The sequence below is a fragment of the Coenobita brevimanus genome, chromosome 26, assembly GCF_032717465.1.
Source record: "Coenobita brevimanus isolate Jiangsu-jjx chromosome 26, ASM3271746v2, whole genome shotgun sequence".
NCBI lineage: Eukaryota > Metazoa > Arthropoda > Malacostraca > Decapoda > Coenobitidae > Coenobita > Coenobita brevimanus.
The window spans coordinates 7,910,324-7,937,647 of record NC_136979.1 but is presented as its reverse complement, the minus strand read 5'-3'; the positions used below and the strand labels follow the sequence as shown (position 1 = coordinate 7,937,647).

Below are 27,324 nucleotides of genomic sequence, written 5' to 3'. Positions count from 1 at the left end.
TCAATCGTCAGCGTGTGCCAGTGTTATGTGACGGTGAGTAAACTGTGACTGTATGTGTGTGTGTGTGTGTTTCTCTCTCTCTCTCTCTCTCTGGGGGGTGCTGTGATGTGAATATGTAAGCGTTGCCAAATTGTCCTCTCATTTAACTTCATTTTTATAGGATTGATTACCTCTGTCAATGAAGGTGGAGGAGGTAATGTATTCACCCCTGTCTGTCTGTTTGTCCTAAGATATCTAAAGGTTATTCATGGATTTCAAAAAACTGTGTGCATACGTGGGTCATGGGACGAGGAAGAGGTGCTTAAATTTTAGTGGTGATCTGAGTTGTCTGGTACAGGCGTTGGAGGAGGTATGCGCTGTGTCGTCTTTTTCTTGTTCAGACTAATAATACCCCGTCTTGTGTGGTATAAACGTGTATCGCTGCATCTTCGTACGCACGGGACACGAGAAGCCTACATACGATACCTGCAGGCTGCAGGCATTATCCTTCGGGGAAATTTCGTAATATTATCTTCGCACTCCTATGTAACTTCAGATAAAAGATACCAAAGTATAAATATTTCACTCTTCTTGATGTACCGTCTGTTTTCCTTTCTGTATCGGCGTTGCTGATTGGCTGCAGCCGATGATGACGTCAATATATTTTGTTCACTTTTCGACTTGTTGCGGCGGCGGAAGGGCTTTGGATCGAACAAACTGAGAGGCTATTCTGCTTTATCAGTTTTGTTCGACTTTATTCAACTTCGTTCCCTTTTGTTCCCACAATTCGTGGCTTAAGGAAATGCTGCAGTATGTAATCTCTATGTGTACCATTTTCAGATTTTTATGTGGTGTCAGTGTTTATGTAACTTATGTGTGCACCAGTGTGTCTTGTGCGTATGGACCAGTGTGTATGTAACCTATGTGTGCGTCAATGTGTATGTAAACTATGTATCCACCACTGTGTACGTAACCTGTCTGCACCAATATGTACACACGCATCAGTATATCAACACGCCTGTATCTCTGTTCCACGTGTTTCAGGGCGGCACGTGACGGGTACCTGCACGTGCTGAAGGAGGCCACGCGGCGGGACTGCAACCAGCCTGACGAGGACGGACTCACACCAACGCTATGGGCGGCCTATGAGGGTAACCTGGACGCTCTCAGGCTCATCGTTGGCAGGGGGTACGTACTGAAGGGGTTATGAGGTGGTGGCGAGAGGGAGGAGAGGTGGGGTGGAGGGTGAACAATGGGGGAGTGGCTAGTGGTGGAGTGAGCGGTGGAGAATGGAATGAATAATGGAGTGAGTAATGCTGGAGTGAGTGGTGGAGAAGTGAGGATGAGTGAATAATGGTGGATTTAGTTGTGTTGGAGTGACTGGTGGTGTAGACGTGGGTATGAAAATGCATAATGGTGGAGAGGGTAGTGTTGGAGTAAGTGGTGGTGAAGTGGTGGTGTGGGAGGTTAGTGGTGGGGTGGATGATGGAAAAATGAGATAGGTTAGTGATGGAGTGGTCTGTGGTGGGGTGGGTGATGGACAAGAGAGAGTAACGGTGTGGTGGGTAATGAAGGGGTAATGGAGTGAGTGATTATGGAGGGGTTGGTAGTGGTGGTCCGTGAAGGAGCTGGCAGTGGTGGAGTGGGTGATGGAGAAGTGGGAGTGGATGGTTAATGATGGAGTAGTTAGAGGTGGAGTGATCAGTGGTGGAGTGGTTAGTGACTGAGTGAGTAGTGGTGAAGTAGGAGCAGGAGTGGCTGAAGTGGATGGAAAAAGGAGGATTGTAGAGTCTGGATGGAAGTGTCTGGTAGAGGGATTTGTGTTGGTGGAGCTGACGGTGAAGTAGAAGTGGAAGTATGTAGTGGTGAAGTGGGGGTGGAGGAGGTAAGTGGTGGCGTAGGTAGTGGTGAAGTGGGTGTGGTAGTGGTTAGTGGAGGTGGAGTGGGTGGTAGAGAAATGGACCTGGTTAATCGTTCTAGATAGCCGAGAAATGGAAGTGTTAACGAAGAAAATAGAGTGGTTAGTGGAAATGAAGGAGAGTACAGTGGTAGGGTGATTTGTGGAGTAGTGGATGTATTGATGAAGTATTGGTTAGTGGAGAATATGGAGTAAAAACATAGCTTCAAGCCTCTGTTGTTGCAGGAGATAAGACTAAGGAACTGATATCGCTAAGGCATTCATTGGTGTTGCACAAGGTCCATCGTTACGCCATAAGAAAGTTACACCACTACTATCACACGAGTTATAAATCAGGTACCGTACTCCATGCAGATCACAGTAGGCGCAGTGGGGATAATAATCGAATTTTTGCTGATTTAGATTTCGTGACACTAATTCCTGTCACTCTGAATCTTAATAAGTTGCTTCGTATACTGCTGTTCAAAACCACGTATATACTGAAAAGATATAAACAGCAAACAAAACAATATTGGTGGTTTGGGGGTACTGTGGAGTGTCACGTATTGGGTATTAGGAGTTCGGTACATGAAAAGAAAACAACAGAAGATGATCATTTGCTACAATACCCTTGTTTACAAATAGCTGCAGTACAATACAGTAACTACGCAAGGACTCATCCATCTCGTCCATCTACTGCATGACGCAGCATCTTGTGAGGGATGGCTTGGTCAAAAGGATCTCTAGGCGTTACTGACACTTGTAGATGATCCATGGTGACAAGTGGGAATGTTGTGCTGGACAGAGACACAGGTTAGAGCTTGATGCATTTACAGTATTTTCTCTAACTTTTCGGGCTACACAGAACCTTGAATATGGTTCTGTGCAGCCCAAGACGTTACGAGAAAATAGAGAATTCTAGCTCTAACCTGTGTCTCTCTTACACCCAAAGTATCAGACACAAATCAGTAGCGACACCTCTTCCCACGACACACATACACCCTCCCTTGTTATGGTGCCTTTGGTGATTTTGTAACACGTCTTTCTTAGCGATTTATTCTGTACATCACACCTCCTGATCCTCTTGTACGTTACTGAACCAAACTATGTCGATATTCAAGTGATACAAATGCCACATAAGAGTCTGTCAAGGCGTAAAATGCAAAATAACTCACTAAGGAACGAGTGCTACGTGGCCCCCCCTTATGCAACCTGAAATACGACCAATATTCTCTCGCAGCTTGGCACCTTCCACCGTCCCATTAAAAGAGGGGGAGCGAAATTATTGTAACCAAGCACTCACATTCTGACGGCCATTTATGAAACACCTGTACCTGTTAAATGTGATCAGCCTACATCCCGTTTTACAGTGTAGTCAGCAACAATATAGAGTGTAGTCAGCAACGATATAGAGTGTAGTCAGCAACGATATAGAGTGTAGTCAGCAAGGATAGAATGTAGTCAGCAACGATATAGAGTGTAGTCAGCAACGATATAGAGTGTAGTCAGCAAGGATAGAATGTAGTCAGCAACGATGGAGAGTGTAGTCAGCAACGATAGAGGATAGTCAGCAACGATAGAGTGTAGTCAGCAACGGTACACAAAGATCCAACGCTTTCCAACATAATTCATATATCCCTATCAACACCACGGGGCTAATCCACACCAATGCCATCTATGTTCTGAAAATATGGCCACTATCTCTCTCCACCTCATTCTGGGTCTCCCTCACATACACTTTCTTCCCTGAACCTCGCCATCCTATACTTCCTCTTCCTTTATCTTAACTCCTTCGGAAAAAATGGTGTATTATTAATTTTAATGACGAAACTACCTGGCGATTATATTCAGCTTTAGGATACGTCTTGCTAATTCGATACACCACACACACACACACACACACACACACACACACACACACACACACACACACACACACACACACACACACACACACACACACACACACCCCAAGTTGAATAATTCCAAGTGAAAGTAGAAAATGAAAAAATAGTCATCGTGGTAAGTGGTAAAGTATGCCCATTTCCTTCTCCTTATTCCCTACATCCTCCTTGGAAAGCTTTAAGCACTGGAGTCACACACACACACACACACACACACACACACACACACACACACACACACACAGCACAACACAACACAACACAACACACACACACACACACACACACACACACACACACACACACACACACACACACACACACACACACCACAGCACAACACAACACAACACAACACAACACACACACACACACACACACACACACACACACACACACACACACACACACACACACACAATACCTAACTTTGATTATATTCACAGCATCCAGAATAAGCAATATATTCCTAAACACGGGAAAAAATGTTTAAAGTTTATTATTCTACATATTAGTATTAGCACTATTGTTGTTTTTGATGCCGGTGTAGTTAGCTTTACGTTAGAGGGTCAGGTGGTGAGTGGCTCGTATTTTCTTGAGGTGACCAAATTATTTCTGCCACATAAAATACTGGAAGAGAGACAGGTCGCCCTCCTACTTGTCTATGTTAGACTAGGGTAGCTTTGTCTCCGCACTGCTTCCAAAACAGAGGATAGTGGACTGGTTGTTGTCTTCTGTTATTATTATTATTATTATTATTATTATTATTATTATTATTATTATCCCACCCATCAATGACAACTGTGGGTGTATATACTCGTACTTCACTGGCATCTGTTTTGATAACTCTCTAACAATAGAATTCATCCACCCAACATAAATATAACATACCGATAACATAACAAATATCTATCTTTATCAGTTTATCTACCTATCTATTTATCTATCTATCGAGCCAGACACCTAAATCCCGAAAGACGTGTCCACAAACCAATCGCCTCCACGTCACCTTGTCCTTCGCCATCAGCTTGCCCTTTCTCCAAATCACACCCCCTCACTAACCTAACCTATCTAACCATCTAACCTAACTAATCCACCTAACCTAGCGTAACAAAACCTAATCTAGCCTAACCTAAATTAACCTAACCTACCTTTACCCAACCTGACCATCTAGACAAAGCTAATGTAACCAAACCACCTAATGAACCTAACCTACCCTAACCTACCCAATATCAACATCAGGTGTAAGCACTCGACTCGTATGGGTTGTGATGATGATGATGATGATGACTCAGAATCTGTATGGAGGAAGGTGTGGGTATTTTGTGCAACTTTGTCTATGTGAGACTAAAGGAAGATTTTTTTTTTTTTTTTTTTCTTTTTTTTACATCTCTTGCCTCTCGAGTTCTTAGAGTGGATTTCGATTCCTTGTCTCTTCCACTACCATGACATCCTACCTCTGTTTGTTCTTGCTGCCTCCTGACGATTTTATTCAATTCTCTTTTTAAACACCTTGTACAGAAAAAATTAGCTCTTAAATGGGGATATCATATCAGTTTTAATCAGGCTATAATAAACGATTCCCCCCCCTCCCCACTTCCAATTCCATAACCTCCCATAAACTGAAAAAACATTGCCCAGAGATAGAAAAAATAAATAGTAGTAGTAGTAGTAGTAGTAGTAGCAGTAGTAGTAGCTGTAATCATTCATTCATCTAATCCTGTGTTGCCCCATGAAGAGCGTAGGAGCCCGGGGCTAGGCATGTTGGTCCTGACATTTAAGATGAGAGTGACCAGTCTCATTCATCCCTGAGTGGTATTGCGTGAGCAATAAGCCCCAACCACCCCGTGGATATAAACCGACTGGAGTGCCTTAATTATCCACTAAACCACCAGACGCTTTAATTTGGTTATATGGTTACCACTCAGCGTAGTGAATGATTTCCTGCTTTACAGGAAATCATTTGCTCTACAGTGACTCTACAGTGAGCCTGTCACTCACTGTAGAGTCCCCCAGAGATAGAAGGATGAGGAAAGAATGAAGGAAAGAAAGACAGAAGAGAAAAGAAGGAAGGAAGGAAGGAAGAGTGGAAAAGGCAGTCATTTGAGAGAGCAGCACTACATCGTAGTGAGTGGATGGTGGGCACCCCCACCTACCATTGATGATGATAATAATAATAATAATAATAATAATAATAATAATAATAATAAGCAATCTTGGGCCAGCTCACTTGGTCTTGTCGAAAATATATTCCTCAGTTTTCACTTCCTGATTTGCGTGGCGGAGAACCAGACAAAATACGTGGTTTCTTTTCTGACTATTGGCGAGCGTGATTTTAAGATTTAGCGCAGTTTTGTGAAAAGAATGTTATAGACGAAAATAATGAAAGAAAAGAAGGACAGGAGCGATACACAGGAGGAGTTACACGTAATATTTGGGTTTATTGATAAGGCCAGGTTTAAGTGGTTTTAGGGATGGTTTAATTTAGTGAAGGTGTTAAAGGAAGACTAATTACCTCTCCAGCTCGAAAAGTCTCTCCTACGCTGAATAAAATCGTCTGGAGGAAGCAATAACAAATTAAACTCAGGTCATCGTACTGAAGAGGGTATCATGGCGGTATTATTGCAAGAGCATACAAGTAATTATTTGTATGGTTGTGTAGGGCTTTTTTTTTTGGGGGGGGGGGTTCAGGAAGTTTAGGAAGGACGCATTTGTTTGTTCTTATGATCAAATTATTATTATTTTTATTACTATTATTATTTTTTCTCATCCTTTTGATGTGTCAGCATCCGTGATTTTCTCCTCATCCTCACCTTCCTTCTTTTAGGCGTATCATCTTCTTTTTAATTCTTCTTCTCTTTCCTCCTCCTCCTCCTCCTCCTCCCTCTTCCCCCTCCTTCTCCTCCTCCCCTATTATCAACACTAGTAATAACCTATGCTGCAAGGGAACGCCGGCTTAAGACTAGTTATCGTGGGAATGTGGATGATACCCACAGTTCACACTTTGCATTAATCACCTTCTTGGTCCACATTTTAAAACTCCAGATATCCTTTTTAATGCTGATCTATTTATTGCATCGTGTAGGCATAATTTTTTAATCCCTTCACTCCGGGGATGTACTTAATTTATTCACTCTTTTCTTCAGCTTAAAGAATTTTCAAACCTGAGAGATTAGATATGACTTTACTTAACCCCTTTATTACCGGAGTTCCTTCCTAAACAAATCGTATGGTGACAGCAAACTGATGGATACAGGGTTGAAAGATATGATTTTTTTTTTTTTTTGTTTTTTTTTTTAATTGTGAGGTCTTATTAGTTTTGATATTTCTTGATGGTTTTCTTCGGCTCTAGGGAGGCTTTTCGACACAGATGGGCGGGCTCCTGGCCTTTGGTTCCTTCTTCCTTGCCTTAAAAAAAAAAAATAAGCTTTTCGATAGAGATGGGCGGGCTCCTGGCCTTTGGTTCCTTCTTCCTTGCCTTAAAAAAATATATAAGATAAAGCATTCATAACACCTTCCATACCAGAGCTGAACATACAAGTACTAATTTAACTGAAACGTCGGTCTGCTGAGTGATTATCAAAGTAAATAAACAAATAAATAAATAAATAAAACACAGGGTCAATGGTCATGGGTTTCCGTCCTTGTGCTGAAGCCACACGTCACTGCCACCCAGGGGTTCCCCACTCCCGGCACACTTCCTCCACTTCCGCGTTTACACTCAGCATTCTAGTTGGCATTCTGATATTACGGACTGACAGATTTAGCTTTCACGGACTCACTTTTTCGAAATGTTATATAAAGGGAAGAGTTGGGTTAGGTTAGGTTAGAATTAAACCGGAAGTAGGCTTGCTTGCGAGTGCTAAATTCAAAACCTAACACTACCGCTATACAACATTTCGAAAAATGTAATTCGTGAAATCTAACTCCGGCAGTCCGTCAAATCACAATGTTGATTTCGAGTTTCCAGCAACATCTTTTAATCCACAAACTTACAAACTTTGTCAATAATTTTCTTTGGTTACCCAGAGTCCAAAATAATTATGCCTGCCATGAAGACATCCATATAATTAGAGAGAGAGAGAGAGAGATTAACTATTACACAATCCGTCCAAAAACAAGATTAGCAAAAAAAAGAATGAAAGTGAAAGTCAAATCAAGAAAAATGTAAGAACACACACACACACACACACACACACACACACACACACACACACACACACACACACACACACACACACACACACACACACACACAGAGGAGGGGGGACTCAATCTTTCTTTATTTGTCAGAAAATTTGCCACCTTGTGAATAAACCTCGAGTCTGAATGTCGCAAGATGCCGTATTGTCGATGGCTTGGGAGGGTTCGTAACACTCCCTTCTCTGCTATTTATTCTGCTTACGACACCTGAATATTCTCATGGATGTTACAGATTAATGTAGGAATTCGGTGCTACACAATCTCGTATTCTCGTCGGTTAAGGATATTCCCCAACACCTGTCCCTTATCGATTTATTTTTGGATATGGATGGCTGGTATTCTTTTGTACCTTATTTAAACAGAGTGTGGCCATAGTGGAAGGCTTTATGTACGACAGAAAAGGACAGTAAGGTGCATGAAACCAAAATAAATCGCTTAGGAGAAGGTGTTAGGGAGCTTCCTCAATCGACATGAATACAGGATTATCTACTACACTAACGAGACAATGGTTTAAGGAATCGAGACAGAAATCCAGCATCAATCATAAAGAAAAACCAGAAATGTGAAACTGATCCAATATTTTTCACTGCTCTCTAACGCCCCACCCACCTGCCCTCAAAACCTCCTAACTAATGCCGTTGTCGTGCTGGGAATCCCTCTATTATTACAGTACAGACGCTGGGTAGTACTGACGAGGGTGTGACGTGTGGAGATCCGTGGCACCATCTCTTGATCTGTGCCAATAGTTGAATAAGTGGTGGTGGTGGTGGTGGTGGTGGTGGTGGTGGTGGTAGTAGTAGTAGTAGTAGAGATGATGATGATGATGATGATGATGATGATGATGATGATGATGGTGGTGGTGGTGGTGGCAGAATTATTATTATTATTATTATTATTATTATATAGTTGTAGTAGTAGTAGGAGTAGTAGTGGTAGTAACAACAACAATAATAATAATAATGTGACATAAGGGCAACCATCATCCACTCACACGATGTAGTGCTGCTTTCATGTGACTGACTCTACAGTGAGTGAAAAACCAAGTAGTTTCTCGTACACCAGGAAATCACTTACTACGCTGGGTGGTAATCATATTATCAAATGACGCCTGGTAGTGTAATGGGTTGAGACGCTTCATCCAGATTTAGCCTGTAAGGGTTTATATCCAAGAACTGATTGGTGGTTCTTGCTCCCAGAAAGCTACTCAGGGGTTCGTGAGGCTGGTCACCCTCGCCTTGAATGTAAGGAATGAGTAGTCTAGCCCCATGCTCTTATGCTAATGAAAAAAAAAAAAAAAAAAAAAAAAAGGATCGGATGATGATGATGATGATGATAATTCCTCACCACGATTTTTTTTTTTCCCACCTACGGATCGGCTGCGGTAGTATAAATAGTAATAAAAATACCAAACTGTATAATGTCCTTCTTATAGCTTAGTACTGAGGGGGGGATGGTGTAGCAGCTTAGTGTAGTGTCATAGTGTGCGATAGTGAGGTGCAATAAGCAGTGTGTGGTAGGGATGGTGTGGTAGTGTGGTAAAGTAGTGCGGTACAGGGTAGTATGCGATAGTGTGGTGCAACAATCAGTGTGTGGTTGGGATAGTGTGGTAGTGTAGTGTGGTGCAACAAATCAGTGTGTGGCTGGGATAATGTGGTAGTGTAGTGTGTTGGTGTGATAGTGTAGTGTGGTAGTATGCAGTAGTGTGGTGTAACAAATCAGTGTGTGGTTGAGACAGTGTGGTAGGGCAGTGTGGTAATGTAGTGTGGTAGTATGCAGTAGTGTGGTGCAAGAAATCAGTGTGTGGTTGGGACAGTGTGGAAGTGTAATGTGGAAGTGTAGTGTGGTAGTATGCAGTAGTGTGGTGCAACAATCAGTGTGTGGTAGGGACAGTGTGGTAGTGTAGTGTGGTAGTATGCAGTAGTGTGGTGCAACAATCAGTGTGTGGCTGGGGTAGTGTGGTAGTATGCAGTAGTGTGGTGCAACAATCAGTGTGTGGTAGGGACAGTGTGGTTACAGGGAAGAGTTGTTGTCTCGACCATGATAAGATAAAACACATTCCTTATCACACACCGCTAGCCAGGCACGGAGTGAGTGAGTGAGTGAGTGAGGGAATATAAAGGAGTGAGTACGGGTGAATGAATGGGTGAGTCAGTAAATCAACAGGAGAAAAAGAGTGAGTCAGTGAGTTCAGAGAGAGGGAGAGAGAGAGAGAGAGAGAGAGAAGGGGGGGGAGAGCAGCACCTGGTATTGTGGTGAGGATCTGGTGTGATGGAGGCTGAGTGGGCATTAATGAGAGAGAGAGAGAGAGAGAGAGAGAGAGAGAGAGAGAGAGAGAGAGAGAGAGAGAGAGAGAGAGAGATGGAGAAAGTGCCATAAGAACTAAACTCCCACACTTTCTTACGTAACTCCCACCCACCTCACCTTCCCACATCCATCACAGGACTGCAGGACGGTGGGAAGCGTCTCTATCTTATGGTGGTGTCGCGTTGCAAAAAAAAAAAAAAAAAAAAAAAAAAAAAAAAAGTTCCTCCAACCCTGTGTGTACTGGACGCAAGGAAACACACACACACACACACACACACACACACACACTTGATCCCTTGCGTACTTTATATTATTATTATTATTATTATTCGTCCTACAAATGATCCCTATGATCGACGACGTGAACAATGCCACTAATCTCGCCATTAAACTTGAAAAATATCTCCAGAGCCAGGTTCTTATCCCGACTGGGGCAGGGAAGAGTTTGAGGATTTGAATTTCATTAAAGCAGACTGATGTACAAGCAGACAATGTACAAGGAGACCCGCCGCACCGTAAAAATATCCCCACTAATACCAATACAACAGTCCTGTATGAGACATCCCTAGCATTTATTCAGTATGGACGGTGGGTGTATGGTATGTGGAGGTGCAGATGTATAGGAGGACTACTGGGCCTTAGGAGCGGTATGTGAAGCCCTTGCCCAGAATCGGACACATCTATCTATCTATCTATATACCAAGGCTGCTTCCCCCAAGGAAAGGGAGGTAGCATAAAAAAACAAAAAACAAAATGACAGAAAAAGCCTTCCCTGTTATACCGATCACAGTACTGAAGGCATGTGTGGTGCAATATGGTTTACGATACGGTACTGGTATGGTGTGGTATTGGTATGAAGTGGTATATGTGAGGTGGTAATGTATCAATGTGGCTGCAAACAGTACCCTGCCCTATCCTCAAATTATCCCTATTATTCCCATCTCATAGTAGTCACCTTTAAATATCGTCACAGTATTGAAGACATGATGGCATAATATCGAGCTAGTACAGTGTGATGTTTGGTCTGGTGTAGTGGTATGGGTCAATATGGTGCTAATGGTGTGGTACTGTATGGTGTGCTGTGGTGTTGATGTGTGTGGTACAGTATGTCGTGTGTGGTTGTGGTAAGGATCAGTACACTATAGATAACTTTTGTAACCGTTAAATAAACCTACTGTAATGCAACATCTTCAGTCCTTCTTAATCCTTTCAGCACATCGATTTAAGCTTCGTAACATCGTCTGAAGTTAACAAGAATATGATGATGATGATGATGACGATGATGATGATGATGATGATAGCTTGAACACAGTAAAATTCTCCAAGGACAATTTTGATAATGAAAAACTTCCTACAGACGTTGCCTACTAGAAGCCGAGCTATAATGGGACCTTCAAGTCAAGGTCACTGATCTTGTGCATGCCACCTTAAGTCATCATTGTCTATCAGTCCACCACGTTTGGTGGCTCTAGCTTTAATCCTTCATTGAAAATTAGGTGACATCCAGAATACCCGAAAAAGTCCCGATTTTTGACCCCAGGCGATCCCAGAGAATAATCAACCGGTTGGAACCAGTCTCCTGTCCGCACTGCGTCCGTTTCAAGGCTATATTGTACTAAAATTTCAGCTTCCTAGTTTAAGCGGTTTTTGAGATAGCGTGCTGACTCACTCTTCTCTGTTCCGGATAATATCTGGAGATCCGGTTGAGACTGCCAACATTTTTGGCCAAATAAGCGGACAAATTTCCAGCTAAATTAAGCAGGTTTGAAGGCTCACGGACAAATAGAATTTAAAATATCGTAATTTTTGAATAAGTACGGATAATAATAATAATTTCAACAAAAGCAATAAAACTTCCCACAGAGATTTGGGAAGTCTAACAATGATGGTACTACGAGGGGCGATGGAAACTATTTTAACCCCTTCACCACGATGGGTCTGTCCTCACATCAGTAGTAATAATTTAAAGTCAGCCAGAAAAAAAAAAAAAGTCCTCGGTCTGAAGGGGTTAAGATAATGGAATGTCTTGCTTTTATTTTCGAGGCTGTATGAATAAATTTTTGGCGGCAGGAAATCGCAGAACTTACAAATGAACACTTTTCAATTGTTGTGTAATATTTGTGACAATTTCTGATTTTCTTTTCGAGTTTTGGATATCAGAAGTATGTTTTAGAGAGAGAGAGAGAGAGAATGTGTAAAAAACAAAAAGAATGAGACCATAAACCCGCCAGAGAAAGTGGATAATGCTTTTCTTATGGATCCAACAAGGTCGCGGAAAAAAAAAAAAAGAAAAAAGAAGGAAAACTGGAGATCTAAAGTGTCACCCTGAGAAACTAGCCAATGACCAAAACATTTACACTTGAGCACTTTACACTTCAACACTTTACACTTCAGCACTACACTTCAACCCTTTACACTCCAACACTTTACACTTCAACCCTTTACACTTCAACCCTTTACACTCCAACACTTTACACTTTAACACTACACTTCAGCACTTTACACTTCAACACTTTACAGTAACCCTTTACACTTCAACACTTTACAGTAACCTTGCGCTTCAACATTTTACACTACAATACTTTACAATATAAAATTTTACACTTCAACCCTTTAAACTCCACCCCTTTACACTCCAACACTTTACACTTCAGCACTTTTAACACTTTATTCTTATCACAGACGATTTTATTCAGCTGTCAGACCTCACGCAGGGAAGAGATTATCAAAGCCTCCATTAACACCAGTAAGACAACGCGATTTCTATACTACATGTCCACCACAAGACGATTTAATTAAAAAAAAAAAAAAAAGTATTGAGTCAATCCCCCCATTTGTGTGAAGTCTGTCCCCTTTTCCTGTCGCTTACCAAACAGATTATTATTATTATTATTATTATTATTATTATTATTATGCTACTTCAGAACCCCCTCCCCCCCAGTTTGAAAATTCTCCCCTAAAACAAATACTATCGGCAGGAAAAAGTAAGAATAAAATAAATCAGTATGTTAGGTTTTCTCACACCACGATTGGAAATTCGTTCAGGTGGTCGTAACTCCTACAGAAAAATGTCTCTGGCTTCCACCGACTTTCAGGCACAGTTACGACCTTCATTCTCTCTCTCTCTCTCTCTCTCTAAAAATCATCACAGAAATAAAGACGATGAAAAGCTCTAAAATTGATCATAATATTCAACTAGATTCGGGTAATAAAAGAATTAGAGTCAATTGTCAGAAGTAATAATTTCTTGTGCAATTTTTTTTTTCTTTAGCTTTTGAGGGTGAGAGTGTGTTACATAGGATTGGGTTGAGCTACACACACACACACACACACACACACACACACACACACACACACACACACAAGGCTGGTGTTTATCTGAAGTGGAGTGTTTGTGCTGATTACCCCCTTCCTTCCCCTGTGGTATCAGTGGACACCCTTAAGTTGCATGTTTTGAGCTGTAGTTAGGTCAGTGGATTAGTTTATGGTGCTCTCTCTCTCTCTCTCTCTCTCTCTCTCTCTCTCTCTCTCTCTCTCTCCTGTTTCCTTTTTATTTTTCCCTGTTTCCTTTTGTCGCAAAGCCCACCAACGTTACATATTTTCCTACTGAAGGTGTTAACTCTTTCAATCCTGTGACGTCTTTTTCTTTTCCATTATTCTATCTCTCTCCGGACTATTTTTCTATACTGGAAAGGTTAGCTATATTTTCCACTTAGCCGTGCATTAGATCAGATCCCCAAAGCAGAATAAAACTGTCTAGAGGCTGTAAGAATAAACCAGTACACCACATCACGGGCATGAAGGTGTTACCGGTGACTGCCTCTGATCTCTTCACTGTGAGACGCTCCTTCTAAGCCGAATAAAGTCGTCTGCTGGTGACATGAATAAAAAAAAGTCACTGTAAAAAAAAAAAAAAAAAAAAAAGTGGAAAGGATGGCATTACTCAAACTGGGCAACTCCTGTACTGATCACAGACTCATAATATTATTTTAGTTTGATACAGAGGGTGGCCCAGAACCTGCCGAACTAACTTCAGGGTGATTCTAGGATTAATTTTCAGTATTAAATATATATATATATATATATATGTTTCTCAACCGTTACGGAGTTACAGTTACTGAGGAATTTAAAAATTTTCAGTAATTGTAGCTCCAGAACGGTAGAGAACTGAACCCATGTTGATATAGTACTTTTTACTCAAAATCAGCAGTAGTATCGCCTACAAAAATTAGTGCGTTTAGGACTGGAACACCCTATACTATCTATAGACTCTTACAGGAAGGAAAAATTTCGGAGCAAATTATGTCAAGAATTTGATTACTATGAAACTGCACCATTTGCAAAACTTTAATAGCTATGAAAATATGAAAAAGCTGCTACCTAGTATATACATATGCATAAATAAACAAATGTCTGTGTGTGTGTGTGTGTGTGTATATATATATATATATATATATATATATATATATATATATATATATATATATATATATATATATATATGTATATATATATATACACACACAAACGGCAACAGTATGTTCATGATCTCTGTTTGTATTTGGCAGTTGAGGTTTTCAGTTACAGTTACGAACATCCTTGCATTAGATCTTAGATAAGTGACATTAGCTCTCACATCAGTACACCACTCACAGCCAACAAACGTGATGGACAAGGATATAATAAACTCCAGGCACATTCTTATCTGTCTATATCTGTCTATCTATCTTTATATATATGTATATATATATATATATATATATATATATATATATATATATATATATATATATACTGTATATACGGTATATATTCTGCCTACACATTTTTTACTAATCCATGTCATCACACTACAAGCCTCAGAGGAAGATTAAAATGAAGTGAAATAATCATGAATCCCTCCACTACAAACGAAAACATTTAGGCAAGGCGGACCTTTCGTACTGGTGGTGTCAGATTTAGCCTTCATTAACACCTTTCCTACAAGACATCTCCCTTAAAAAAAAAAAAAAAAAAAAAAAAAAAAAAAAAAAATAGGCTCAAGGTGGCAATAACGTGACTGTACTGAAGGTGTTAACAAAAAGAAAAGACAGATGGGCTCAATCGGTAGAGAGGTGGCCTGCAGTTCTAACGGACCCAGGTTCAAATCCTGGCTGGGGCAGGGAACAGTTTAAGGATTTGAATTTCATTAAATCAGGCTTTACTGATCTACCAGAAGACCCGCCGACATGTCGTAAAAATACCCCCGCTAATACCAATACACCAGTCCTGCATGAGACAGCCCTAGCATGTATTCAATATGGACGGTGGGTATTAGCGCCAAAGCGGTGACATGTAGAGGTGTATGGTATGCAGGAGGACTGCTGGGCCTTGATAGCAGGCTGTGAAGCCTATGCCCAGAGTCGGATATATATATATATATATATATATATATATATATATATATATATATATATATATATATATATATATATATATATAAAAAGCACCTCTCTCTCTCTCTCTCTCTCTCTCACACACACACACACACACGATGGATGACACTGCCTACCTGTTCTGATAACGAGGGACCAGGTGATTCTCCACACGTAACCAGGTGACCGTCACAGTTTCTCATATTACGGCCACACCTGCACCCACTGCAACAAGAAGGAACATATCAGTGGTGAGAAATTTATAAAGACACTCAACAATTTTAACTCTGACATGTCTTCCAAAATATTACAGCTTTTTACATACAAGCTTTTTACGTACAAGTGTTGATACGTATAGAGGAAATGAGAAAATTTGGCTTCTGGGTAACAATGAAACTTACACAGGCAATATTTCTGTCATTAGAGTTGGACTTCATAAGAAAAGAAAATATATGAACCTTACTTACAATTAGGTATTTCTGTACTTAGGGAATTTAGTGTTTCAAATTTGTAACCTAGTGTTCATAAGTGTGTGTGTGTGTGTGTGTGTGTGTGTGTGTGTGTGTGTGTGTGTGTGTGTGTGTGTGTGTGTGTGTGTGTGTGTGTGTGTGTGTGTGTGTTCATGTGTGTGTGTTCTTGTGTGTGTGTGTGTGTGTGTGTGTGTGTGTGTGTGTGTGTGTGTGTAGACATGATCATCACCATTCATGCTCACGTCCTCTCTCCTTACCCTTTCCTACACCCACCCACTTCCACACCACTCTACCCACCCGCCTCCCACATATCCCATTCCATCTTGTTCATACCTCATCCTACCTCACTTCACACTATCCTACCCTATCTCACTCCACACTACCCTACCTTATCTCACTCCACACTACCCTACCTTATCTCACTCCACACTACCCTACCCTGACTCACTCCACACTACCCTACCTTACCTCACTCCACATTACCCTACCTTACCTCATACTACTTCACTCCACACTACCCTACCCTATCTCACTCCACACTACCCTACCCTACATCACTCCACACTACCCTACCCTACATCACTCCACACTACCCTACCTTAAATCATTCCACACTACCCAACCTTACCTCACTCCACACTACCCTACCTTATCTCACTCCACACTACCCTACCTTATCGCACTCCACACTACCTTATCACTCCACACTACTCTGCTTCTCTCACTCCAGCTGACTCTTCCACATCCCTCCACCATACATCTTCCTCTCTCCACCCCCATCTTTTCATCCTACCTTATCACTTCCTACTCCTCCCCCACCACCTACTTTCTCTCCTCCACCAACATCTTCCTTTCCATACCTCTTTTCCCCTCCACACACACCCTTCCCCAACCAGTCACCACCATCCATACCCTCCCTCTTCCACCTCTCTCTCTCTCTCTCTCTCTCTCTCTCTCTCTCTAGCTACTTCCCTGGTCACTGGCTGTGTGTGTGTGTGTGTGTGTGTGTGTGTGTGTGTGTGTGTGTGTGTGTGTGTGTAAAGGAGGGCGGGCCTTGAGACTGCAGCGACAAAACACCTTACATCAGCACCCAACATATCCTCCGCGTCAAGTTTTTTCGTTTCATCATCATCTCCTTTTCCCATCTATAATTAAATCATTCTTGAATCTAATTTTTTTTAAATATGTCTGAATCTTCACACAGGCTTGGCAGTTAATACCCTGAGGCCCAGTAGTCCTCCTGAGTGTCACCCTCCTTCACTTGCCACCACTTTGTCACCAATACCTGCCGTGTATATTGACTACATACTACGACTGTCATTCAGGACTGGCAGAATGGTATTAGCGTGGACATTTCTGTGGCATGTCGGTGGATTTTGTGGAAGATCAGCACTTAAAAGTCTTTGTAACGAAACTGAGATCATAATTCAGTTCGCTGTCCCGGCCTGGGATCAAAATTTGGTCCTTCTAGACAACAGACCACTTCTCTGACCACTTACACATCCTTATGACTATATATGCCTGGAACACACACACACACACACACACACACACACACACACACACACACACACACACACACACACACACACACACACACACACACACACACCAACTTAAAACTTCGTTGGTCATGCTACAAAGTGATGTGCAAACTGCAGGGATGGGTGGGGAGGTTTGAATACATTTCAACCATCCCCTCCCTATCCACACCATCCTCGATATATGCCGGGCCCTCCCAGGGGTTGGCCTAAAATTAGCTTTGTCTTTAAGTCACTTGAATGAACCAGCAGTGTGTCAATGATTGTAACTTGAGCCAGTCAGCCCCGTGAACCACCACCAATGCAGTCTGCACTGTCCTCTTGTAATCCTAGGTCGTCATGTGAACATCGTGTTTAGCGCTTACGTACGTACGTACGTACGTGTGTGTGTGTGTGTGTGTGTGTGTGTGTGTGTGTGTGTGTGTGTGTGTGTGTGTGTGTGTTTGTGAAATGAAGGGTGAATACTAACTGCTACCTGCTCTCCCTCTCTCCTTCTCGTAATCCCACCTAGATAATGACATAGGCCTACAGGGATCTGAAATAAATATGTAGCTTAGTCGTGTCTTTTGGAGGGTTCAGCAAATGCAGTAAACATTGCTTAAGTATCCATTCTAGCACATACGTCAATCGAACACGCCAGGTAACATTACCACTCCAGGTCACGCTTGCATACCAGGTCACATTTAACACTCCAAATCCCACTAGTGCTTTAGATCACACTAGCACTCCAAGTCACACTAGCACACCAGGTAACATTAAACACTCCACGTCACACTCTACACTCCAAGTTACAGGTCGAGGGTTAATGGTGAAGAGTCCTTTTAACTGTCCTCTTGTTCACTCAGCATTTACTTTATTTTAATTTAGTTTATATTTTGGTTTGCTGTGTTAAAATCTGACCTTGACTTTCCTGAGAAAAGCCACAAGAAGAGAAAACTATCTGATAATTCCTACAAAATTTTGCGATCTATATCTGAATATGACATCCTTCGGACCTAATCATAGCAGCCTTGGGACCTTTCGGCTCTTAACATCCCTCTGAATGGAAACAGAGCGAAAACAGTCGCCCATATCAAACACAGTCAGTCTTAGCAAACAGTGAAAGCCACCTATTTTTACCTAACCTTAGCATCCTTCGGACTCGGCATCCGACTTTTCCGACGTATCCTACCCAACCATGGCATAATTTATATATATATATATATATATATATATATATATATATATATATATATATATATATATATATATATATATATATATAAATGTTGATAGATAATCAGGAGATTACTAACAAGAATGCAAGAGATAGATGAATACGTATCAAAGGTGAACGTAAGAGAAAATTAATTCTTCCTATCTAAAGCAAAAAGTAAATTAAAACGATTCTTAGTCAAAAGGTGATTTGGGGTGATATTCTCGAGGACAGTTGATCCTCGAACACATTTTCCTTATAATGCTCTTTTTAATTTAACTTGGACTACAACTGCCATCTCTCTGTCTTTAATGCGGAGCTTTAACTTTTAGATTTAACACTACAATGTTATGGTAGTCACGAAAAAGTGCTAAGGAAAGGATGAGAGGTAGCATATCTTTGTCTGCCACAGAGTTACGTGAAATTAGCAGCAAAAGGACGAATATAAGGGCCACCTTAGAGTAAAAACAGTGTCGTATACTTCTCTCCCTTCCGTATCACTGCTTATGGCGCCCTGTACTGTATATCATGTCTATATTTACTTCTTCAGTATGCTGCCTTTTTTTAGTTGATTATTGCTAGTACCATTTTCTTCTCTTTTTTTATCAACTAAAGACAGTCCCCTAGTCGTGAAGGAGTTGATGATGGCTATATTTAACCCCTTCAATTTGGAAAGTTTCTCTGAAGTTCAATAAAACCGTCTGCCAGTATCAAGAATATAGTAAAAAAAAAAAAAAAGACGTTACCATACTGAAGAGGTTAAGAAATTATTAATACCATGCCTGAGAATATTAAAGAACAATACGCTTAATAAATCGATAAAGAGGAGGTGTTAGAGAGCCTCCCTACGCCCTTCTCTCTCTCTCTGTCTCTCTCTCTTTCTCTTAGCTCTCTATCATCGTTTCTTTTTCAACGCGTTCTGCATAACCTACATGTTACTATCTTTTTTGTGCTGTTTACGGTTCTGTCTTATATCGACAAAGATCGCATATAGCAACATAAACGAGAATATCAACGTGCCATCAGATGCAATAAAATGATAACGAAGAGGTGCAAGGTAGCCTCCTAAACTTACGAGAGTATGGAATGAAACAGACGAGTATAACATGATAAGGACGAGACGCTGATGAATACACCAAAGTACCAAAGACAGTGAAAAAAAAAAAAAAGTAAAAATAAGCTAGGAATTACACCCACGCACTGGAACCTCCGTGTGATGTATATACTAAAAAATCTGAAGTTATTGTCATTTATGTTATGCGATCTATAGCTTCAAGATTAAATTCTGTACAGTTATCGGCATTCTGAAATCAAGACATACACGGTACTTGGTTTTTGAGTGTTGTTGATTTGAATACCGATATAGGAAGTGATCTTGATATTGCCTAAAGCTTTAAAAACCTCTGGGATATTGTTTCAGGTAGGATGTGTTTATCAGTTTGCTTAATTTGTCTTTTTACTCTAGCGGTTTTTGCCTTTTCAGTTACTTTAACACGGGTAAGCTTAGAGGGAGCTCATATTTGTATCTGCATAATATTTAATCCTTCACATCTATTTCCTTGTCATCATCACCACACAAACCCCGTAATCCACATTCCTGTAGGGCAGGGAGATCCAGTGCATGACTCCTTAAACTTTTCTGAAGATGAGTAAGAAGAGAAAGGAAATTCCATGTACAGTTCCTCCTCCTCTCCTTCATCATCTTCTTGTTCGTCTTACTCCTCCTCCTCCTCTTGAATTACGTCACGAGGCTGCTAACAAACAAGTGCTGGGAGGCGAGATCATTACATCCCACGTCAATACAAAACGGACGATATCCAGCCGACTGCTCCAGCTTCTTGTTGTCAGGGGTTTACGTCGGGCGGGCAATATGTAGACAGTACTGTTTATCCCCTGTCCTGACTAATATTTTACCCCTTCAGCGCGATGACATTTTCAGTTTGTTATTGCTACCACCTGACGATTTGATTTAGCTCAGGATAAAGGAAGAGGACGCCAGAACTTATCACTTGATACAAACTTCACAGACATTCAGGGCTGGTGTGAGGGTATTAGTGTGTGTGTGTGTGTGTGTGTGTGTGTGTGTGTGTGTGTGTGTGTGTGTGTGTGTGTGTGTGTTGTAATGACACGTCGATGGGTGTTACGGGAGATTCATAAAACCTCCTTTAACGAAAACGGAAGCTAATAAGGGTGTTTGTTGTTATAACCTGGGATCGAACTCGCGGCTTTTCACACAGCAGGTCACTTGTCTAACCAATGGAATCTGCGGACATTTGTTTTCTTGTGTAGCCTGGAGGGGGGGGAAGTATTCTCGTCTGCTTAGGGAATTTCCGTGCATCTGTTTCTTAGCGATTTATCATTAGTATTACACCTTAGTATTATATCTTATTTACACTTTTCTCATATCGACGAACATTGCAAAAATAACACACAAGAGAAGATTAACGTGCCATATATGAACAAATAAATTGGTATGGACACGGTGTTAGTAAATTTCCTATTCGCACGAAAATACGGTCTTGGAGGTAACTGTTCCCTGCGTAAAGAAGTGTGGATGAGTAACAGTTCCCGCCAGATAGGAAAAAGTCGCCTCTTCTTCCTCCCTCGCTGGCCAGGACAAAGAGGGTGGGCAGCGGGGCGGGAAAAGGTGACGAAAGATGAAAGTGAACCTCCAAGGGACCGTATTTATAACAATTCTTGAGGTTATGTTGGGTGTAAGTGTGCTTGTTTTTACTTTCATCTTCACTCACATAGGCACTTGAGCGAATACAGGAGTGGTAATAATAATCGGTATTTTGGTTCCCACAGAGGTTAGTTTAATGCAAAAATTGGTTAACATCTTTTATCATTAATGTATTGCCTGATAAACAGAGGGGCTCTTTGGTTTTACCTTTTAAGGCGTGGGTTTAGATGTGTTCTGTCCCCCTCGTCTAACAGTATAGGCGTTCGGTAAAGGCCCACTCTGTCATTCCAATTCTTGTTTTCTCCCACAGCGTTCTCAAGCTTGTATATCCCACCGCTGCCACCAATTTGATGGCTCATGGTGAGAAGATTTTTTTTTTTTTCTATGAAGCATGAAACTACACTCAGCCTATGATATGGTACAGATTAGTGACTTTAGGTTCTTGGTTACACCGGGGGATACCGTGAAAATGGGCAGTCGGGGCGAGTGGATTGACTTTGGTTGTTACCACTGTATAATACTTTTATCATCATCATCATCAATACCATCATCATCAACATCAATATCATCATCATCATCAACATCAATATCATCATCATCATCATCAACATCAATATCATCATCATCATCATCAACATCAATATCATCATCATCATCAACATCAATATCATCTCATTCCCATCCAAAATTAGGGTGAAATGTTGATGATGATGATAATTATAGCGTTGATTTAATGTTGTTAACTCGCTCTATACTCCACCCTCCCCTACCAGCCCACGCCACCATAAACAGTTGTGTTGTCGTGTGCGTGTATGTGTGTCTGTGCGTGTGCGTGTGTGTGTGTGAGAATGCGTGTGTTTTTGTGTGTGGTGTGTGCAGCCGAGCGTGTGTGCTAATTGTCGAGTGAGAGCGCGTGTCGGTTTCATTGGTGTTATGTATTTCGTTTTGGGAGTGTGTGTGTGTGTGTGTGTGTGTGTGTGTGTGTGTGTGTGTGTGTGTGTGTGTGTGTGTGTGTGTGTGTGTGTGTGTGTGTGTGTGTGCGCGCGCGCACACACACACACATGCAATTTTAGGTGTATGCATGTGTATATGAGCATTTAGAAATATGTTCGTAAGTTTTTTTGCACAAGTGTGTGTGTGTGTGTGTGTGTGTGTGTGTGTGTGTGTGTGTGTGTGTGTGTGTGTGTGTGTGTGTGTGTGTGCGTACGTGCGCGTATTTGTAAAAGGTCGTCATCTTCGTGTTAAACATGCGTGTAGAGGTGTATGTGTGCCTGCTTGAGTGTACAGAGAAGCGAGTGTGAGCGTGTCTGTGTGAACGACCGCCAACACGTCAACTTCAGTAAATAGTGTGGTGGTGGGAGGTGGGTACGTGGGTTGGCTTAGCAGGCTGTCAAACTCCTCTTCCCTGTCAGTTTGTGTTTACCCATGTCTTTGATATTCTACCGTATTTTTGTAATCTACACAAGGTCGATATTAAACAGATATAAACCGAAAACCATCAGCTCCATTTTACCCCCTTAGGGATGTAGTGTACCCGAGGCTAGATTCACACATCCTAGTACAGCTAATTACCAGCCTATCCCCCTGGTGGCATTATATTAACGAAAAAGTTATAGTAGGTTTTGGGGACTCGAACTTGTGCCAGGCCGTTTATTTTGACTGGGGCGTTCTTTTCAGGTGTAATGTTTTCTTTGCCTTATAAGTCTGGCTACCACTTCTCTCCTGCCAATTAAATATGTATATAGCACACTGAAATTCTCTTCTATGTTGTTTATATACACTAAGCCTATATTTAGATGATATAAATGGGATACAGAGGATATTAAGGTGTAATATTATCTTGTTTTTTAGTGGCTTCCTAAAACCTCTTCCTAACAGTTTATTCTTCATACATGACGCTTATATTTTCTTGTCTATCATTTATCCAAACGAAGTCGATATTCACCTATTAACTAAGATGGTGTCATTATTATTTTTTGTTTTATTTACCGTTTATTTATTTTTCTTATTTTACTTTCCCCATGCTATCTCCAGACGATTATCTTCAGCTTAGAGGAGACTTTTCAAACTGGAGGGATTCGGTATAGTCCTCATTAACCCCATCACTACGAGGCTGCTTCTTAAACTGAATAAAAAGTCTGGCGGCAGCAAGAACATAGTAAAACTGCCGTCCACGGGCTGAAGGGATTAAACCTCTATCATGTTCTAAATTAATTTCATGCCTCCTAAATGGCGCCCGAACACCTGCCATAGTACTTCCTGGACCCGTATTTACAAACGATCTCAGCCAGTTAATATGATAAACAGATTTTCTTATCACTGGTTTACTGTCAGAAATAAATAATGCTTCTTCGTATGTACCACTGTAGTTGTAGTTGGGCTTTAAGTGCTTGGATGATTTACTATACTTTGTTCACTTTAACTAGGCGCAGAATCACTGTCTCTCCATATTGAATGCTGAGCTGTGACAAGAAATTAACACAAAATTATGGTGCTGGCCACGAAAGAGTGTCGTGGAGAGGATGAGGAGCCGTGGTATTGACTTATTCTGCCAACGAAATACGGGAATGGGCTGCGAAAGGGTTGAAATGTCCGCCAAGTAGTGAATGAGCTACAGTTACGCTAAAAGCATAAACAAGCAATCTTATTCACAACTTTATCTTGAGAAGTTTTACGAATAGGACTAAGGCTCCTAGTTCTCAGATTGACCCTTTGAATTCGGCGACGTGTTTATTCCCATAGTTGTTGTTGGAGAAAACTTTGAAATAAACCTTCACTGTACTCCAACCATTAACCCTACGGCATCCATCTTCACAGGGTATACTCTCAGGGCCTATCCCCACCCCTCATCAGAATTCCAGCTCATCCCACCTATATCTTTGTCCCCAATACATCCATTTCTTTAATCCCCTCTCCCCACTGACACTTTCATCCATGGAGGATGTTTTGCCACACTCAAGCCACTAATCTTACAACACTCATTGTTACAAGGTGTATTTTTTGTCCATGCCGTACTGCCAACCAACATCCCAGCCCATCCCACTCATTCCTCGTTCACCACGCCCATTTCTTTACACCCATTTTACGATTTCATGGTCCGACGCAGGTCACACGGTCGACAAAAGTGCCTGTTATAGTTTATTCTTACTCTTTTCAGTTTATTTTATTCAGGTTAGGAATAGCTTCTCGCACTGAAGGTGTTCATTTAGACTATATCTAACTCTCCTGTCCGAAATGTCTCTCCTAAACTGAGTAAAATTTGAGACAGGAAGAATAAACAAACAGAATGCGTTACCTGACTGAAGGGATGAATGTGGACGGTAGCTAACCCTTGCTGTCGGAAAAGCCTCACCTAAACAGGGTAAAACTGTCTGGGGGTAGCAAGAATAAAGCACAAAGTGGGGCATCAGGTTGGAAGGGTTAATAGCAGTGGTTCTTAAGTTATTCCTATGACTCTAAGTTGTTTACACGACTCTTAACTCTTTAACTAAAGTGCGATTCACTGTGCTAAATAAAGTCATGGGTGTTAGCTTCAAGAAAAAACATATAATAGTTCTCAGTTCATAAGCAAAACGTTAGGCAAGATATATTTTTATTTATTTACTGATTTATTTATTTACTTATTTATTTTTGCCATGGTGGGTTTCTCTGAGCTGAATAACACTATCATACTGCTAGTCACAGTAAAATATGAAAGTCGTATAACCAGCGCCTTCCACAACGGGGAAGGCGGTCGAGGTGGCCAGCAGTCCTACCGGAACCAGGACCCAGGTTTAAGGAACTGAATTTCATAAAATCAGACTTTAATGATCTACCAGAAGACCAGCCCACGTGTCGCAAAAATACCCCGCTAATACCAATACACTAGTCCTGTATCAGACAGTCCTAGCATGTATTCAATGTGGACGGTGGGTGTTAGCGCCGAAATGGTGACAAGTAGAGGTGTATGGTATGTAGGAGGACTATTGGGCCTTTGGAGCAGGCTGTAAAGCCTATGCCAAGAGCCGGACACATTAAAAAAAAAAAAAAAAAAAAGGTTGTTACTCCCCCGACTTCCGAGTTACTGCCATGATTCTGAAGTTACCCCCACGTGTCCTAAGTTACTCCCATAACCTTTAATTTCCGATAATTTCTGAGTTACATAATCCAAAGTTACTTAGGTGACGCCTAATTTATTCCCTTAATTCCAAAGATACCGGGTACTATGTAATTCTTAAGTTATTGCAAAAATTCCCAAGTTAATAACATAATTCCCACATTACTCGTACTCCCATGACTCCGAAGATAATCCCATGACTCCCAAGTTAATTCCAAGACTACTAAATTATTCCCATGTGTGTGTGTGTGTGTGTGTGTGAGAGAGAGAGAGAGAGAGAACCGAACCAAAGCACAACCTTTTTTCTTACTCACACTTAATATTATAAGGCTGCACACATTAAGATCGTGCAAATATGCGGATATGAATAAAAAAAAAAAAACTGACTTTGCTAAACCTCATAATCACTACTACCAGCTCTGTACATACCTACTCTTAATCTACCTGTTCAAGTGACGGCTTAGCAAATAAAGGTTACACAAGTTTACTCTCTTAAATGCGACAGTGCCAGTGTAAGGATTGATGAGTTGTTAATAATTACTCTCCATAGCTTATTCTTTTATATATATGGTACCTTCTAAGATTTTACCAACTTATTTGATGAACACTAAGCTTAAGTTTCCAAGGGTTTTATTCTCGCCAGCTATGGAAGCCCTCTAACACTTCTTCCTTACTATTTTTACCTCTCTTTATGGCACGTTAATGTCCTGCTTCGCAATCTATTTCTTGTTAAAAAGACATGGATGACACAAAGGAGAACTGAAAACGGGGACGTCTTTTTTTTTTTATATATTTTTATTTTCAGACGCTTTTACTGAGCTTAGGTGAGACTTTCCGAACATAGAGAGAGAGAGAGAGAGAGAGAGAGAGAGAGAGAGAGAGAGTCTTGAGCTGAACAAAACAAGGTAACATTCCCTCGAACAAACTGACAAAAGACTTCCACTGGCGGTAAGAGTTAAGTGACGGTTGATTAGGTTGTTTCCAAGAGCTTACCCCCGAGGAATGTACCCCCTCCCCCCTCCCCCCGTGGCTGCGAGATGCTCACCCCGTGCGTGACGTCAGTTCCGCTCCGGGGGCCCTCAGGGGGACACGCCCTCCCCCTGCAGGCTTCATCTTTTGTCCCGACCCGCCGAAGGAAAACCCCGGATAATATGAATTGTTCCTGAATAACTGTACGAGATATGATGCCACTCACCTTTATATAAATTAATGCAGGGGGGAGGCAGGTGAGGAGAGGGTGTAAGTGAGGGGAGGCAGGTGAGGGGAGGGTGTGAGTGAGGGGAGTCAGGTGAGGGGAGGGTGTAGGTGAGGGGAGGGAGGTGAGAGGAGGGTGTAGGTGAGGGAGGGTGTAGGTGAGGGAGGGTGTAGGTGAGGGAGGGTGTAGGTGAGGGGGGTGTAGGTGAGGGAGGGTGCAGGTGAGGGGAGTCAGGTAAGGGAGGGTAGGTGAGGGAGGGTGTAGGTGAGGGAGGGTGCAGGTGAGGGGAGTCAGGTAAGAGAGGGTGTAGGTGAGGGAGGGTGTAGGTGAGGGAGGGTGCAGGTGAGGGGAGTCAGGTGAGGGAGGGTGTAGGTGAGGGGGGGTGTACGTTGTGTATTGGTTAACGCAGCTAACTCACAATCAGGGGAGCCAGACTGTGAATG

General features: G+C 41.6%; 1 protein-coding gene across 1 annotated transcript in view; it reads left to right on the top strand.

Annotated features, from left to right (window-relative positions):
* Sans (SAM_USH1G_HARP domain-containing protein Sans) overlaps positions 1-27,324 on the top strand; it is an 88,433-nt gene that overhangs the window by 22,549 nt on the left and 38,560 nt on the right. The window contains exon 2 of the mRNA XM_080268159.1: positions 1,024-1,167. Coding sequence (XP_080124285.1) covers positions 1,024-1,167 — 144 coding nt within the window. The remainder of the gene's footprint in view (positions 1-1,023; positions 1,168-27,324) is intronic.